At 31.5% G+C, this 13,086-nt stretch overlaps 1 protein-coding gene across 2 annotated transcripts in view; it reads left to right on the top strand.

Moving 5' to 3' along the window:
* The window catches only part of SOS2 (SOS Ras/Rho guanine nucleotide exchange factor 2), an 88,054-nt gene that overhangs the window by 54,913 nt on the left and 20,055 nt on the right, over positions 1–13,086 (top strand). For both annotated transcript variants that reach the window (XM_063090772.1, XM_063090773.1), the window contains 6 exons: positions 341–422; positions 1,804–1,926; positions 6,194–6,297; positions 7,950–8,172; positions 10,523–10,642; positions 10,810–10,972. In XM_063090772.1, coding sequence (XP_062946842.1) covers positions 341–422; positions 1,804–1,926; positions 6,194–6,297; positions 7,950–8,172; positions 10,523–10,642; positions 10,810–10,972 — 815 coding nt within the window. The remainder of the gene's footprint in view (positions 1–340; positions 423–1,803; positions 1,927–6,193; positions 6,298–7,949; positions 8,173–10,522; positions 10,643–10,809; positions 10,973–13,086) is intronic.

Genomic DNA, 13,086 nt, shown 5'->3' with positions numbered 1-13,086 from the left:
TGAGACTTATTGCAAGTGCTTACCAAGGGCTAAAAGCTTTTTAAGGATGTCCAAAAATGTTTGAGGCTTGGGAAAAAAATGGATTGCCTCCAAAATATAAAAAGACTGCAAAATCAAAAGGAATAAATGACTAAGTGTATCTAAAATGTAATATTAATTTCATTAATTATTAAATAAGTATTCATGAAATTTGCGTGTTCGTGAATTATTGGCAGGAAAAGCCACAGTGGGAGGAGGCAAAGTAAAAAGAAAAAGGAAGGAAGTCCTCTAGATATGATACTTTTATTTAATTAAACTGAATAAATTGAACATGAACCTGTTTTATGCTCTACCTTTTCAGATCCCAATTTTGTTCGTACTTTTCTTACTACATATCGTTCATTTTGTAAACCACAGGAATTGCTAAGCTTGCTGATTGAACGGTAAGAAAAACGTATTTCACTTACATTAACATTTTATGAAAAGCTAACTGTTTTATACCTTACAAAGTGCCTGGTACCTAGTACATCCTCAAGTGGTTATTGAACATAATTTATTTTGTATTAAATTAGCAATATTACTGTTCTCGTCACATAAAGTGCTCGTTGAAATCCCTGTTTATAACAGAGGTCTTTTCGGCCTTTAGCAATATTTCAAGTGGTCATCAGACACATTTAAAGAGTTAAAAAACTGTATATTTTAATAAAATTTGTTCTGAGCAATATAATGGTACTTCCCTAAAAGAGACTTTTCACTTTTAAAATAAGCTTGTTATGAAAAATTTTAAAACATATACAAGAGTAGGCAGAAAAATATAATAAATCCATTTATCTATTATCCAACTTCAATAATTATCAACTCATGTTTCATCTATTTCCGTACAGATTTAAACACCCTGCCCCCAGGATTATTTTGAAGTAGATCGCAGACAACATTTTTCATCTGTGAATATTTCTGTATATATCTCTAAAAGATAAGGACTCTCATAAAAAAAATCATATGTCATTATTAAACCTAAAAAATTAACAATTCCATTATTATGATTAATTTTTAATAATTAAGTTTTGGGTTGGATTTTTTTTTTTAACTTAGTTTTTAAATGGCATTTAAAATGCTTTCTAGTTTAAAATACAGAATCTGGACTCCAAAATGATTTTTGTTTCACATTTTAAAACTTATAACCAGAATCTTGACTATCACTGTGTCATTCTATGAAACTAAATTTACCAGATTGAGTCAGTGTAATGTGCCATGAAGATCTACTTAGTTTTATTTCTGTATCCAAAATAAGGAAAGCACACTTGTTAGTTTTATATTTTAGCTATTTTTCTTTTAACTTTGATTTTTATCTTACCCACTTAACGTTTCTTCTTTAAATATTGTTAAAAATCCAAGGGACTTCTCTTTGAATTCATACTCATTTATTTAAGGAAATTTATTAGTCTACTTTCATTTAATAATATAAATATTAAGGACAGATTATTAAATAAGCCATTTCTGTCATGTTCTTTAAAGAGGTTATATTCCTTATGGATTCTTTTCTTTGATCTTTTCTATGGACCTTTTCTGTATTGATAAGTGCTAGTTATAAAACGTTTTTTGGTAGAAGTAAGTAAACTTTTTTTTGATAAAACCTTAGTACTGTATAGCCAAAGAACAATTTTTTGTAGTATGTAGTACCTCAAGTGAAGTTTAATAGTAATTGCACTTTTCCTGGAAGTGGTAGGAAAGAGGGTTGCTTGGTCAAAATATTTTTCCTGTTGTGTTTGAAATTCTTTTCATTTATATATGAACAAATTTCTCTCCTTTTGCTTTTCTTCTTAGATTTGAAATTCCAGAGCCAGAACCTACTGAAGCAGACAAATTGGCAATAGAGAAAGGCGAGCAGCCAATCAGTGCAGACCTTAAAAGATTTCGCAAGGAATATGTTCAACCAGTACAACTTAGGTTTGGCCTGAATATTACATTTTTTTATGTGCCATTAAATTTTCAACATACAATTAGTGCAAAAGTTCTTAGCTCTTAATTCAAATATAGCTATTATTGTTAACTTCACAGCAGTTAAGTCAGACTTCCAAAGTTCTTTCTCTGTAAAGCTACTCTTAAATATGCTTAAAATTTTTAATTATTTAAATATACTATGTTATCTGTATGAAATATCTCTGGCATTTGATGTATTATACTTGCGACCAGGATACCGATTTGTTATTGTAAGTAAAAATTGTAAAATTTCAGGTGAGCTTGCCAACTGTCAACCTTTTTTCATGTTTTTTTTTTCTTTATGTCCCATTGTGATCATCTAGTAATCCTGGGCTTTTTTACAGTTTATAATATTTATGGAAGTTCTAGCTCTTTTCCCACACATCTCCCACAAATTATACAGACATTTGTTCTTTTATCTAAGAAATTATGGCAATAATTTCTAAAACTGTACTTGATTATAGCAGCTGCTAGTTGTTAGGTACTTACTGTGTGCCGGTCATTACCCTAAGGGCTTTATCTTTTTTATCATCCTTAAAATATAATTACTATTTCCACTTCATATTTAAGAAAATTGAAACTTAGCAAGATTAAGTAACTTGAGCTAAGTCATATAGGGAGTGGTAGGGCAGGATTCGAACTCATGTCTGACTTCCTTAGTCAATGTATTTTTTTTTTAACCACTAAGCAATGAAAATTGGAAGTTCCTTTGATAAGCTTTCTTTACAGTCCAAGTTAGAACCAAAGTATTATCTATGCCTTTCAACTGGAAACTGAGTTATCCTATTAATTGTACATGACCTAAATATTTTTTTCTCTCTTAGTGTTAAGCTTCTTTGATTACTCTTGACCAATAAATTGTAACTTTGGGACTGAGTATATTAATCATTTATTTTCCAGGGTAATTGCCACAAATAAATGCAGTTTTAGCGAAATGATAGTGCTCCCAGCTACATGTCTTTCAGCCAAAGCTTTTTTTTTTTTTTTTTTTTTTGTCCTTTTCGTGACCGGCACTCAGCCAGTGAGTGCACCGGCCATTCCTATATAGGATCTGAACCCGCGGTGGGAGCGTCGCCGCACTCCCAGCGCCGCACTCTCCCGAGTGCGCCACAGGCTCGGCCCTCAGCCAAAGCTTTTAACGTGTCATTCTTTGTGTAAAGAAGATGAGGTTATTTAAATATCAGTAATAAAAATAAGTAATTAATTTTTTTCTACTAGCTGTGATGCATTTGTACTAATCTATTCTCAGTTTAAGTGTAGATATGCCTTGATATGAGGCATACATTTATAAGGGTGCTATATGGGGGGAATATAATCTTTTTTTTTTTTTTTTTTTGTCTTTTTCGTGACCGGCACTCAGCCAGCGAGTGCACCGGTCATTCCTATAGAGGATCTGAACCCGCTGCGGGAGCGTCGCTGCGCTCCCAGCGCCGCACCACTCTCCCAAGTGCGCCACCGGCTCAGCCCTGGGGAATATAATCTTAAACCCTCAGTCATGTAAATTCTTTAAGTATTTATTCCTAAGCATTTTCTGTGTTCTCAGTGCAGTATTTGCAATTATGGTGAGTACAGAAATAACATAGACTGTCATAATATTATGGCATCATGATATGTGATTTTATTGGGGAAAAAGAATATGTGAAACACTTATGTGTTATTCTACTTTGAATGTTTAAGTGACTTAGAAAAATACATCCCTCTAAAATTTCAGGAACAGCTGAAATTAGGCTAGAACAATTAGGGAAGACATCTTGGAAGAGGCAAAGTTTTAGGTTGTCCCTAACAGGTACATAGGATTTAGATAGGCAGAAAGGTAATTATAGGTGTTCACGATAATGTGATATAGTAGGAAGAAAGGCAAGAAGGCAGAAATGAAAATGGTGTGCAGAGGAAATAGATAAGGAAATTGACCTAAGAGAAATGAAGACATTGTATTACAAGTAGTAGTAGATGCGATTAACTAAACGGAATGAGGTGGATGAAATCCAAGCCAAGTTGTTAAATCTGTTCTGTGAGCATTGATGGATTTTTAGCAGAATATGTGATATTAATTTTTTACATATTTTTTAACATATAACAGTATTGAAAATTGTATTGTAAACACTCATAAACCCACCATCTAGATCTACTGTTGACATTTTAGTATACTTATTTTATCACATATCTATTCATTTATTGTTCTTCTGTCAGTCCATTAATCATCTAATTTTTTGGATGTATTTCCAAGTACGCTTTTTAAATACTTCAACTTGTATGTCATTAACAATTCAGTATTTATTATTATTATTTTCTAAAATGTGCATACAATGAAATATACACATTCATTGTACATTTATTTTGGTTGAATTTTAACAAACACATACATCTCTATAATCCAAACTCCTTTCAAGATATAGAATGTTACCACATCCCAGAAAGTTCCCGTATGCCTCTTCTAATCAGTTTTTGTTCTCACTACTCGAAGGCAGTATTCTGATTTCTTTCTCCGTAGAGTAGTTTTACTGTTTTAGAATTTCATATAAATAGATTCTTATCTTTTGTGTCATACTTCTTTTACTCAGCATGCTTTTGAGATTGATCCATGTTGTTGCTTCTATCAGTAGTTTGATCTATTTTATTGCTGAGTTAGAGTTTTATTACATGAATATACCACAGTTTATTTACTCATTTTTCCCACTGAAGGACACCTGGGCTTTTTCCAGTTTTTGATTATTATGAATAAAATTGCTGTGAACTTTATCTTACAAGTCTTATTGTGAATATATTTATTTTACTTATCTTGGGTAAATAACTCAGAGTAGAATGGGAGGGTCATAAGATAGGTGTATGTTTTGTTTTAAAAGAAACTGTCAAAACTTTTTGAAACATTCTCACTAACAGTGATGAAAGTTCTAGTTGCTCCACATGCTCACCAGTGTTTAGTGATGTCAGTCTTCATACATTAGCCATATTGCTGGGTGTGTAGTTCTATCTCATTATGGTTTTAATTTGTATTTCTGTGATTACTAATGATGTTGAGAATTTTTTATTGTTTCTTATTGGCCATTCATACTTATTTTGTGAAGTATGTTCAAATCTTGTCTTTTTTTTTTTTTATAGAGTTGTTTGTCTTTTTGTTATTGAGCTGTAGGAGTATATTGAGTAGGACCAGATGCTAGTCCTTTGTCAGATAAATGTTTTGCAGATATTTTTTTCCAGTCTGTGGATTGCCTATTAGTTTTCTTAATTATGTCTTTTGATGAGCTGAAGTTTTTAATTTCGATGAAGTCTGATGAGATTTTTTTTCTTCTACATTATAGTAATTTTAAAATTACATTGATGCTGTAGAAACTAGAAAGAAGGGAAAATGGAAGCAGAACTATTTGAATTGATCTACGTGTAAACTAGAAGCTGTTTTGTGATCTCTTGAAATATTCTCTAAGGCACTGAGCCAACCAGGCAAACAATGACTTAAGGTTGTTCTATTATGAATAGCATGACAGAGATGGAGAATTAAATGTATTTTCTTAGCTTGAGAGAAAAACTGTTGTCTATTGGGGGGAGTAGAAGCTAACCTGGAAATAGTCATTTGTTGAAGTAATGAAAGAAAAAAAATGCTAATATCACTAATTTACACCATCTATATATGTCTCCATGGTGGTGAGTGGAGTGTTATATTTATATAGTTGATTAAATCTATTATCTACTTCCCAGGTTATAAGTAATTTTTGTGATACTGCAAAACAGACTAGCTCTTCTGTCAAAAATGATATTTTTGTCTTTTGAAATGAAATGAATGTAGCCATATTTTAGATTAGAAATTTGATGATGAGCACTTGAATTTAGAACCACATATGCTAAATCTTAGTTGGTTTTCCATTTTATGGGAAAAATATATCAAAATTTAGATCTTAATTTAGATCTTAAAATGCTTTTTCAGTTTAAAGATTTAAGAATAGCTTTTATACTATAGAGTATGAATTTTCTACATATGAATAAAGAAAAGACACTTTTCCTTAACATAAGTGGGAAATTAAGCACAGAAACCACATTTTTATGCTTAAAATATTTTTAAAGTATAATTTTTAAATAATGTACAGTCTGGAGACCTACTTAAGGTATTAATTAAATATAGATTAGACTCTGAATATTATTTTGGCCCTGGTATATAAAGCTATTACCATGACATTAGAGAAGTGAAAGTGTAATTGAGTGCTTAGGTTTCACTAAAATGTGTTTCTTTCCATTTTATCAGAATCTTAAATGTGTTTCGGCACTGGGTTGAACACCATTTTTATGACTTTGAAAGAGATTCGGAATTGCTTGAAAGACTAGAATCCTTCATTTCAAGTGTAAAAGGTATATTATTTAAAGGTTTGATTGACTCTTATGTTGCACATGAGTTTATTTTCAAATTTGTGTGAATTTTAATTAACAAGTGAAACTATTTTTTTTTTTAAAAGCTGAAATAACATTGAGCGATTTTTATAGACTCTAAGAAGCTCACGTATGTTTAAAACTATCTGAAGGCTCCGAACCTTGCCTTTTCAAGTTTTTGAGGAGAACATTTCTTTTAAAGAAGTCAAAAGTCCTCTTTAATAAATTTAAGCTATTTAATTTTATTTCACCTCAAGGTTGTCATTTCTTCAATTAAATAAAAATATGTGTAATTTTAATTTTCCTTAATCTTGTTCTTTAATTTTGAATGATTAACAGCTTTTTCATTATATTTACTTCCTCTGGAAAAGTTTTTGGTGTATTTTTGGCACCTGAAAGAGAGGAGTTTCATACTTGAAGTTTCAGAATCACAGCCCATGATGTGAAACTCTAGGCCATGAACATTTAAACAGACGTATGTGTCATCAAATGTCTATTACTGAATCAAGAACTTTTTTCTTTTCATTTCTTTTTGTGGGGGGGGGGGGGCAGCTGGCCAGTACAGGGATCTTAACCCTTGACCTTGGTGTTACCAACCCCATACTCTAACCAGCTGAGCTACCCAGCCAGCCCAAGAACATTTATGTTTGATCTGACAGTATAGAACATTAATTAAGAATACCATAACAAGCCTTGCTTATTTCATGTCCTACTTATGTTTTTGTTTTTTTGGTGGTTGGTTAATGTCCTGCTTGTTGTTATGGGAAATTTTATTTAAAATAGAGAATGTGATTTCTATACAACTTATAACTCAGGATAACCAAGTAGTTCATGAGGGAAAGTTTATTTTTATAGAAATATTTCAACTAAGTGAAGAAAGAATGATAGAATGTCACTGTTTATCAATTTCTAGTAAAATAATAGCTCTAGGGAATTAGGAGTGGATGCTTAACATCACAAAAAGAGAGATAACTAGACATTATATACCTGCTGTTAGAAGCATTATCAGCAAGTATTTGTATCAAAAACTTGATCCTGAATTAGACCAAGGCTCTATGTCTCTGGTGTACAGAAAATATAGGGGACAGAGAAACATGGCAGATGATATCACTGGGATGGACTTGGCAAAATGTAGACTTGGGAAACACCACAAGGCAAATAATTCAATTTTTTCAATAAATAAATTGCAAGCACAAATAAATGATAAAGGAGGGACCTGCATATTAAAGAAGACTTGAGACATATTGACTAAATGCCATATGTGGATCTTGTTTAGATCCTTTTTCAAACTATCTGTAAGAAAACATTTATGAGACAATCAGAGAAATTTGAACACTGACAATATTTGAAGATACTAAGAAGTCAGTTTTTATATGTGATAATGGTATTGTGGTAATTATTTTAAAGAGTCTTTTAGAGACACATACTTAAATATGAATGAAATGATATGATGTCTTAGATCTGTTTCAGAATAACTTAGAGAGTGAAGGGAGGGCATGAGTGGGTTTAAATGAAACAAAAATTGGCCATAAGTTGGTAATTGTTGAAGCTGGGTATAAGTTAAAGATTATATAAAGATTTGCAGTTATGTCTGTCAAATAAAAGGCATTTTTGTTTATGTGTTCTTTTTCTAGGGAAAGCTATGAAGAAATGGGTAGAATCAATTGCTAAGATCATAAAGAGGAAGAAGCAAGCTCAGGCAAATGGAATAAGCCATAATATTACCTTTGAAAGTCCACCTCCACCAATTGAATGGCATATCAGCAGACCAGGACAGTTTGACACATTTGATCTCATGACACTTCATCCAATAGAAATTGCACGTCAGCTAACACTTCTGGAATCTGATCTCTACAGGTAGACAACTAATGTTAGTTTCCTGCTCTGTTTTCAAGAGCCTGGAACATTTAGCTACCCATTTTCAGAACAATTTGCAAATTATTCATAAGTGCTTAAAAATACATCTGTTCTCATTGGCTGGGAGGAGTGCTTTTATAGATAGATGGTTTTAACTATACAGTCTGTCATGCAGATAAAAGTCTCATATCACTATTGAGGCCTAGATTAGGGACTAGCAATCCTTCACAAGAGGAATGGCAGGGAGAAGACTAATGCAATTGAATAACAACCACTTTCAAGTCAATCACCCTTCTCCTACTCCTAATATTTTCTCAGATTGCTTTAGTTTGATGTCAGTCAGTCAGTATAGATGCTGGCTCTTGGCAGCTAAATCAATAGAATATTGAGTGAGACAGGCTTTCTTTGTTCATTTACAATCCAGGCTTCTGTGAAGAGAACAGACGTGGCAGGTAACACCTCTGTGTTGAAAAATAGGTCCTCACTGCTATCATTTCATCAAAAATTTTTCTGCATTCATGAGCCCCCTTTAAAATATGAATACCTAGTTATCCTGACTAGCAGCCACTTTTTACACTGGGAAAAGCAAAAATTTAAAAATTTTAGTGCTAATGGAGAATGTAGGGAGGTACCAAAGATAAACTTTACCTTCTTTAGAATTGGCCTCTGGTTTGTACTGGCTGTGCCTTTCAGAATCAAACCTTTAGCTCACCCGCCAGAGATTTAGCATAACCTGCCATGTTATATTTTAAGTAATTTGGAATTCAGGTAGTTTTTGTTTATTTTATGGGTTTTATGATAGGTAGGAATGAAAGGACTTGTTACTTGAGGTAATAAAGAAAATAATAATCATGTTTTTTACTTATAGAGTGACTATTACATGAACGGACATCAGGAAAAAAAAATCAAAGCACTTACCTCCATGTGGAGCTACTTTCAGGACATAGAAATACTTTTGTTAAGGGCCGGCCCGTGGCGCACTTGGGAGAGTGCAGCGCTTGGGAGCGCAGCGGTGCTCCCGCCGCGGGTTCGGATCCTATATAGGAATGGCCAGTGCACTCACTGGCTGAGCGCGGTGCTGGCGACACCATGCCAAGGGTTGCGATCCCCTTACCGGTCACAAAAATACAAAAAAAAAAAAAAAGAAATACTTTTGTTAAGTGATATGTATTATGGAAGAAGGGTAGCTTACATAAAACATTGACACCATTTGTAATTAAATTCCTGGTGAAATAGTAGAGTCACTTAAGAAAACTTACTTCAAAAACGATTAGCAAGTATCCATTTATATACTCAAATCTACTGATTAAAAAAAAATTTTTTTTTTTTTTTATGAATAGCCAAGTCTCTAGGACATTGATGGCAATGCCACTGGTCAATTTTTTAATTATGTAATCCTTAATCACTGTATACAATGATTTAATCTTATCTGTCTGATATTTTTTACTAAATTTTTCAGGCATGGCAAGAAATACAGAAAATAATGTAATGAGTACTCATGAACAAAAAAATATATATACAGATAAAATTGAAATACTTTATTTTATTCTCCCCAGTCTCATTGCTCTTCTTTCCCCTAAGAAATAACTACTACCATGAATTTGGTGTTTACTATTCCTTTGTATGTCTTTATAGTTTATATACATATGCACATTTTCATAAATAATATGTATCATTGTTTTGCACATTTTTAAACTTCATATAGGTATGTATTGTTATGCATTTTTTTTTTTACTTAAATTGTTTTTGGTATTTGTTCAAATTGATGAATATAGTTCTAGTTTGCTTATTTTAGCTGCTGTGTAGTATTCCACTTGTATAAGTCTTCCTACAGTTTATCCAGTCTCTTTATGAGCGTCTAGGTTGTTAGGGATTTTTATCTTTAACAAAAATGCTTCACTGAACATTCTTGTAAATACCATCTCATGACTTTGTGTAAGAGTTTATCTAGGGTATATACCTAGAGGTAGGATTGCTGGGTCATTTAGTGTGTATATCTTTAATACTGTGAGATATTGCCAGATTGTTTTACAGAGTGGTTGTATCAATTTTTACTTCCATGTCAATGTTGGAGAGTTCCTGTTTTATCATATTTTTACCAGACTTTTGTTAGTGTGACAGGAGTAAAATGGGATTTCATTGCGATTTTATGTTCTTTTCTTTGAGTAAGAAAGTATTTTTTCATGTTTGTGGCTATTTGGGTCTGTTCCTCTGTGAATTCCGTGTTCATATGTTTATCCATTTATCTTTTGGGTTAATTATCTTTTTCTTTTTAAGTTTTAGGAGATATTTAAATAATTATGGTACTAATCCTTTGTAGGATAAGTTGCATTGATTTTTGATTCCACAGGAAAGTCCAACCTTCTGAACTTGTAGGGAGTGTATGGACCAAAGAAGATAAAGAAATAAATTCTCCAAATTTATTAAAAATGATTCGCCATACCACAAATCTCACCCTCTGGTTTGAAAAGTAAGTTTTTATTTACTTTGTATAATTACTTTTTTTTAATTAATTCATAATTATCATAACATTAAGTCATGTTTAAGCTAAAATTCTGGCTAGAAATAGGTTTCTTGTTTTCTAAGTAAGATGAAGAAACTTTTCTAAGCCATGAATTTTTGTTTTGTTGTTGTTAGATGCATTGTGGAAGCAGAAAATTTTGAAGAACGAGTTGCAGTACTAAGTAGAATTATAGAAATTCTGCAAGTTTTTCAAGATTTGAATAATTTCAATGGTGTATTGGAGATAGTCAGTGCAGTAAATTCAGTATCAGTATACAGATTAGACCATACCTTTGAGGTAAGTTTTAGGCTTAAATATTTCGTCCTTTTGGGGGAACATAAAATTAATGTAAAAGATTGCTTTTTTCAATAACACATTGATTGATAGTCTCAAATAAATGACAAATGACTTTAAGTATAAATATACAAGTAACTTTTTCATTACCTTTAGTATATAGTCAAAAAAATGAATAACATGAAGAGAACCCTTTCTAAAATTTATTTCATTTCATTTCATTCATTTATTTATTTATTTTGGTGGCTGGTCAGTATGGGGATCCGATTTTTTTTTTTTTATTTATTTATTTTAAAGCTGCCAGCCAGTATGGGGATCTGAACCCTTGACCTAGGTGTTATAACACCACACTCTGGCCAGCTGAGCTAACTGGCCGGACTATTTTATTTTTTTAATTATAAAATATGTGCTTGGTATTTATTATAGAAAATTCAGGGGATATAGAAAGTATAGAGAGATATTTTAAGTGTATATTTTTAATAACAAAATTGAGATCAAATTGTACATAGATTTTAATAGACTGCATCTTTTTCTTGTAAACACTTTCCTATTTTATTAGTTTGTCTTCAAAAACAAGATTTTAAATGGCTATATGGTTTTCTGTTTCATGGATATATTATAATTTATTCCATCACTCTGTTGTCAACCGAGACAGCTTATTGACAACTAAGTTATTTCTGATTTTTTGCTGTGATAAATAACTTATCATGAAGCATTGATATATAGAAATATTTGTAAGAATTTGATTATTTCCCTAGAATAAGTTCTTAGAGGTGGAGATCCTGGGTCAGAAGTTTTGCACATTTTAAGACTTTTGATACTTTTGCCAAGGTTCTAGCAAGATATGTTAAATGCTCCTCAATATTACTATATGAAAAACTCTTTTACAGAATTTATGGGCCAAAAAGAAAAAAAATCTCATTTTAAATTATATTAAAAATAACTAGTGAGATTGAATATTTTAAGATGTATTTATTGGCTACTTTGATTTCTTCTTTATGATTTTTCTGTTCATGTCTTCTCATTTTTCTTTTTGTGTATTTTATTGATTTATATGGAATTTTTATATATTAGAGATATTAAAACTGTCCTTATTTTCTCTAATTTCTATTTGTCTTTATTATGTCTCTTTAATTTAAAAACATTTGTAATGTTTTGATGTTTGAAAGATTTATAATTATTATTTAGTTAAACATATAAGTCTCTTCATTATGGTTCTCTCTTTGCTTTTGTATCTAGAAGGACTTTTTCTAAGTGAAGAATAATGAGTTAGAAACTCAGCCATACAAATATTGCCTTTGGGAATGTGAATTTTTACAATCTTTCTAGAAAGTAATTTAGCAATATTTATTAAAAATAAAAATACATATACTCTTGGACCCAGAATCCTAAAGAAATAAAACTACCAGACTATAAAAGTTATACATGCAAAGATATAGTTATTGCAGCAGTGATTGTTGTGGCAGAAAATTGGTAACAAAGGAGATAGAGAGGAACGAGTAAAGGGGCATGAAAATCAACTACAATGTACAGTGAGAAGTTAAAAAAAAAAAGAAAAAATGAAAAGAAAACTAGTAACAACCTGAATGGCCATCAATAGGAGAATAATTAAATACGTTATCTTAAACCTGTAATGTGGAATATTATTCAGCTATAGAAAAAAAGTGAATGGGATCTATGTGTATTATCTTGGAAGAATATTTCTGATATTTTAGGGAAAAAAATACAAGCTTCAGAATGGCTATAATGTGATTGCATTTGAGTGTAATGAAACTGAACAAACCCTAAACCTCTAAGTGAAGTTGCATGAGTATTGAGAACAGTGTGGAAGGAAACACACTCCTCTCTTAACATTGATTCTTTCAGTGGGTTGTGATTAGAGGGGAGTGGAGGAAAAATTACTTTTAATCTGTTTAGTAGATTAATAATTTCAATTCTGATTTTGTAAAACTCTGAGGTAGTATATTCATTTTGAGAGGTTAAATTTTATTTTTTTTAAGTACTAGGTACACAACTTATTTGTAAAATTATTTTTTAGGCATAAACAATAAAAAATACAAAAAACACCTGTTTACCTGGCCTCCAGGTTGAGAGTCCTTCCCAATTCCATCTCCTTC

The sequence above is a fragment of the Cynocephalus volans genome, chromosome 3 (assembly GCF_027409185.1).
Source record: "Cynocephalus volans isolate mCynVol1 chromosome 3, mCynVol1.pri, whole genome shotgun sequence".
Taxonomy (NCBI): domain Eukaryota; kingdom Metazoa; phylum Chordata; class Mammalia; order Dermoptera; family Cynocephalidae; genus Cynocephalus; species Cynocephalus volans.
This window is presented reverse-complemented; position numbering and strand designations above follow the sequence as displayed.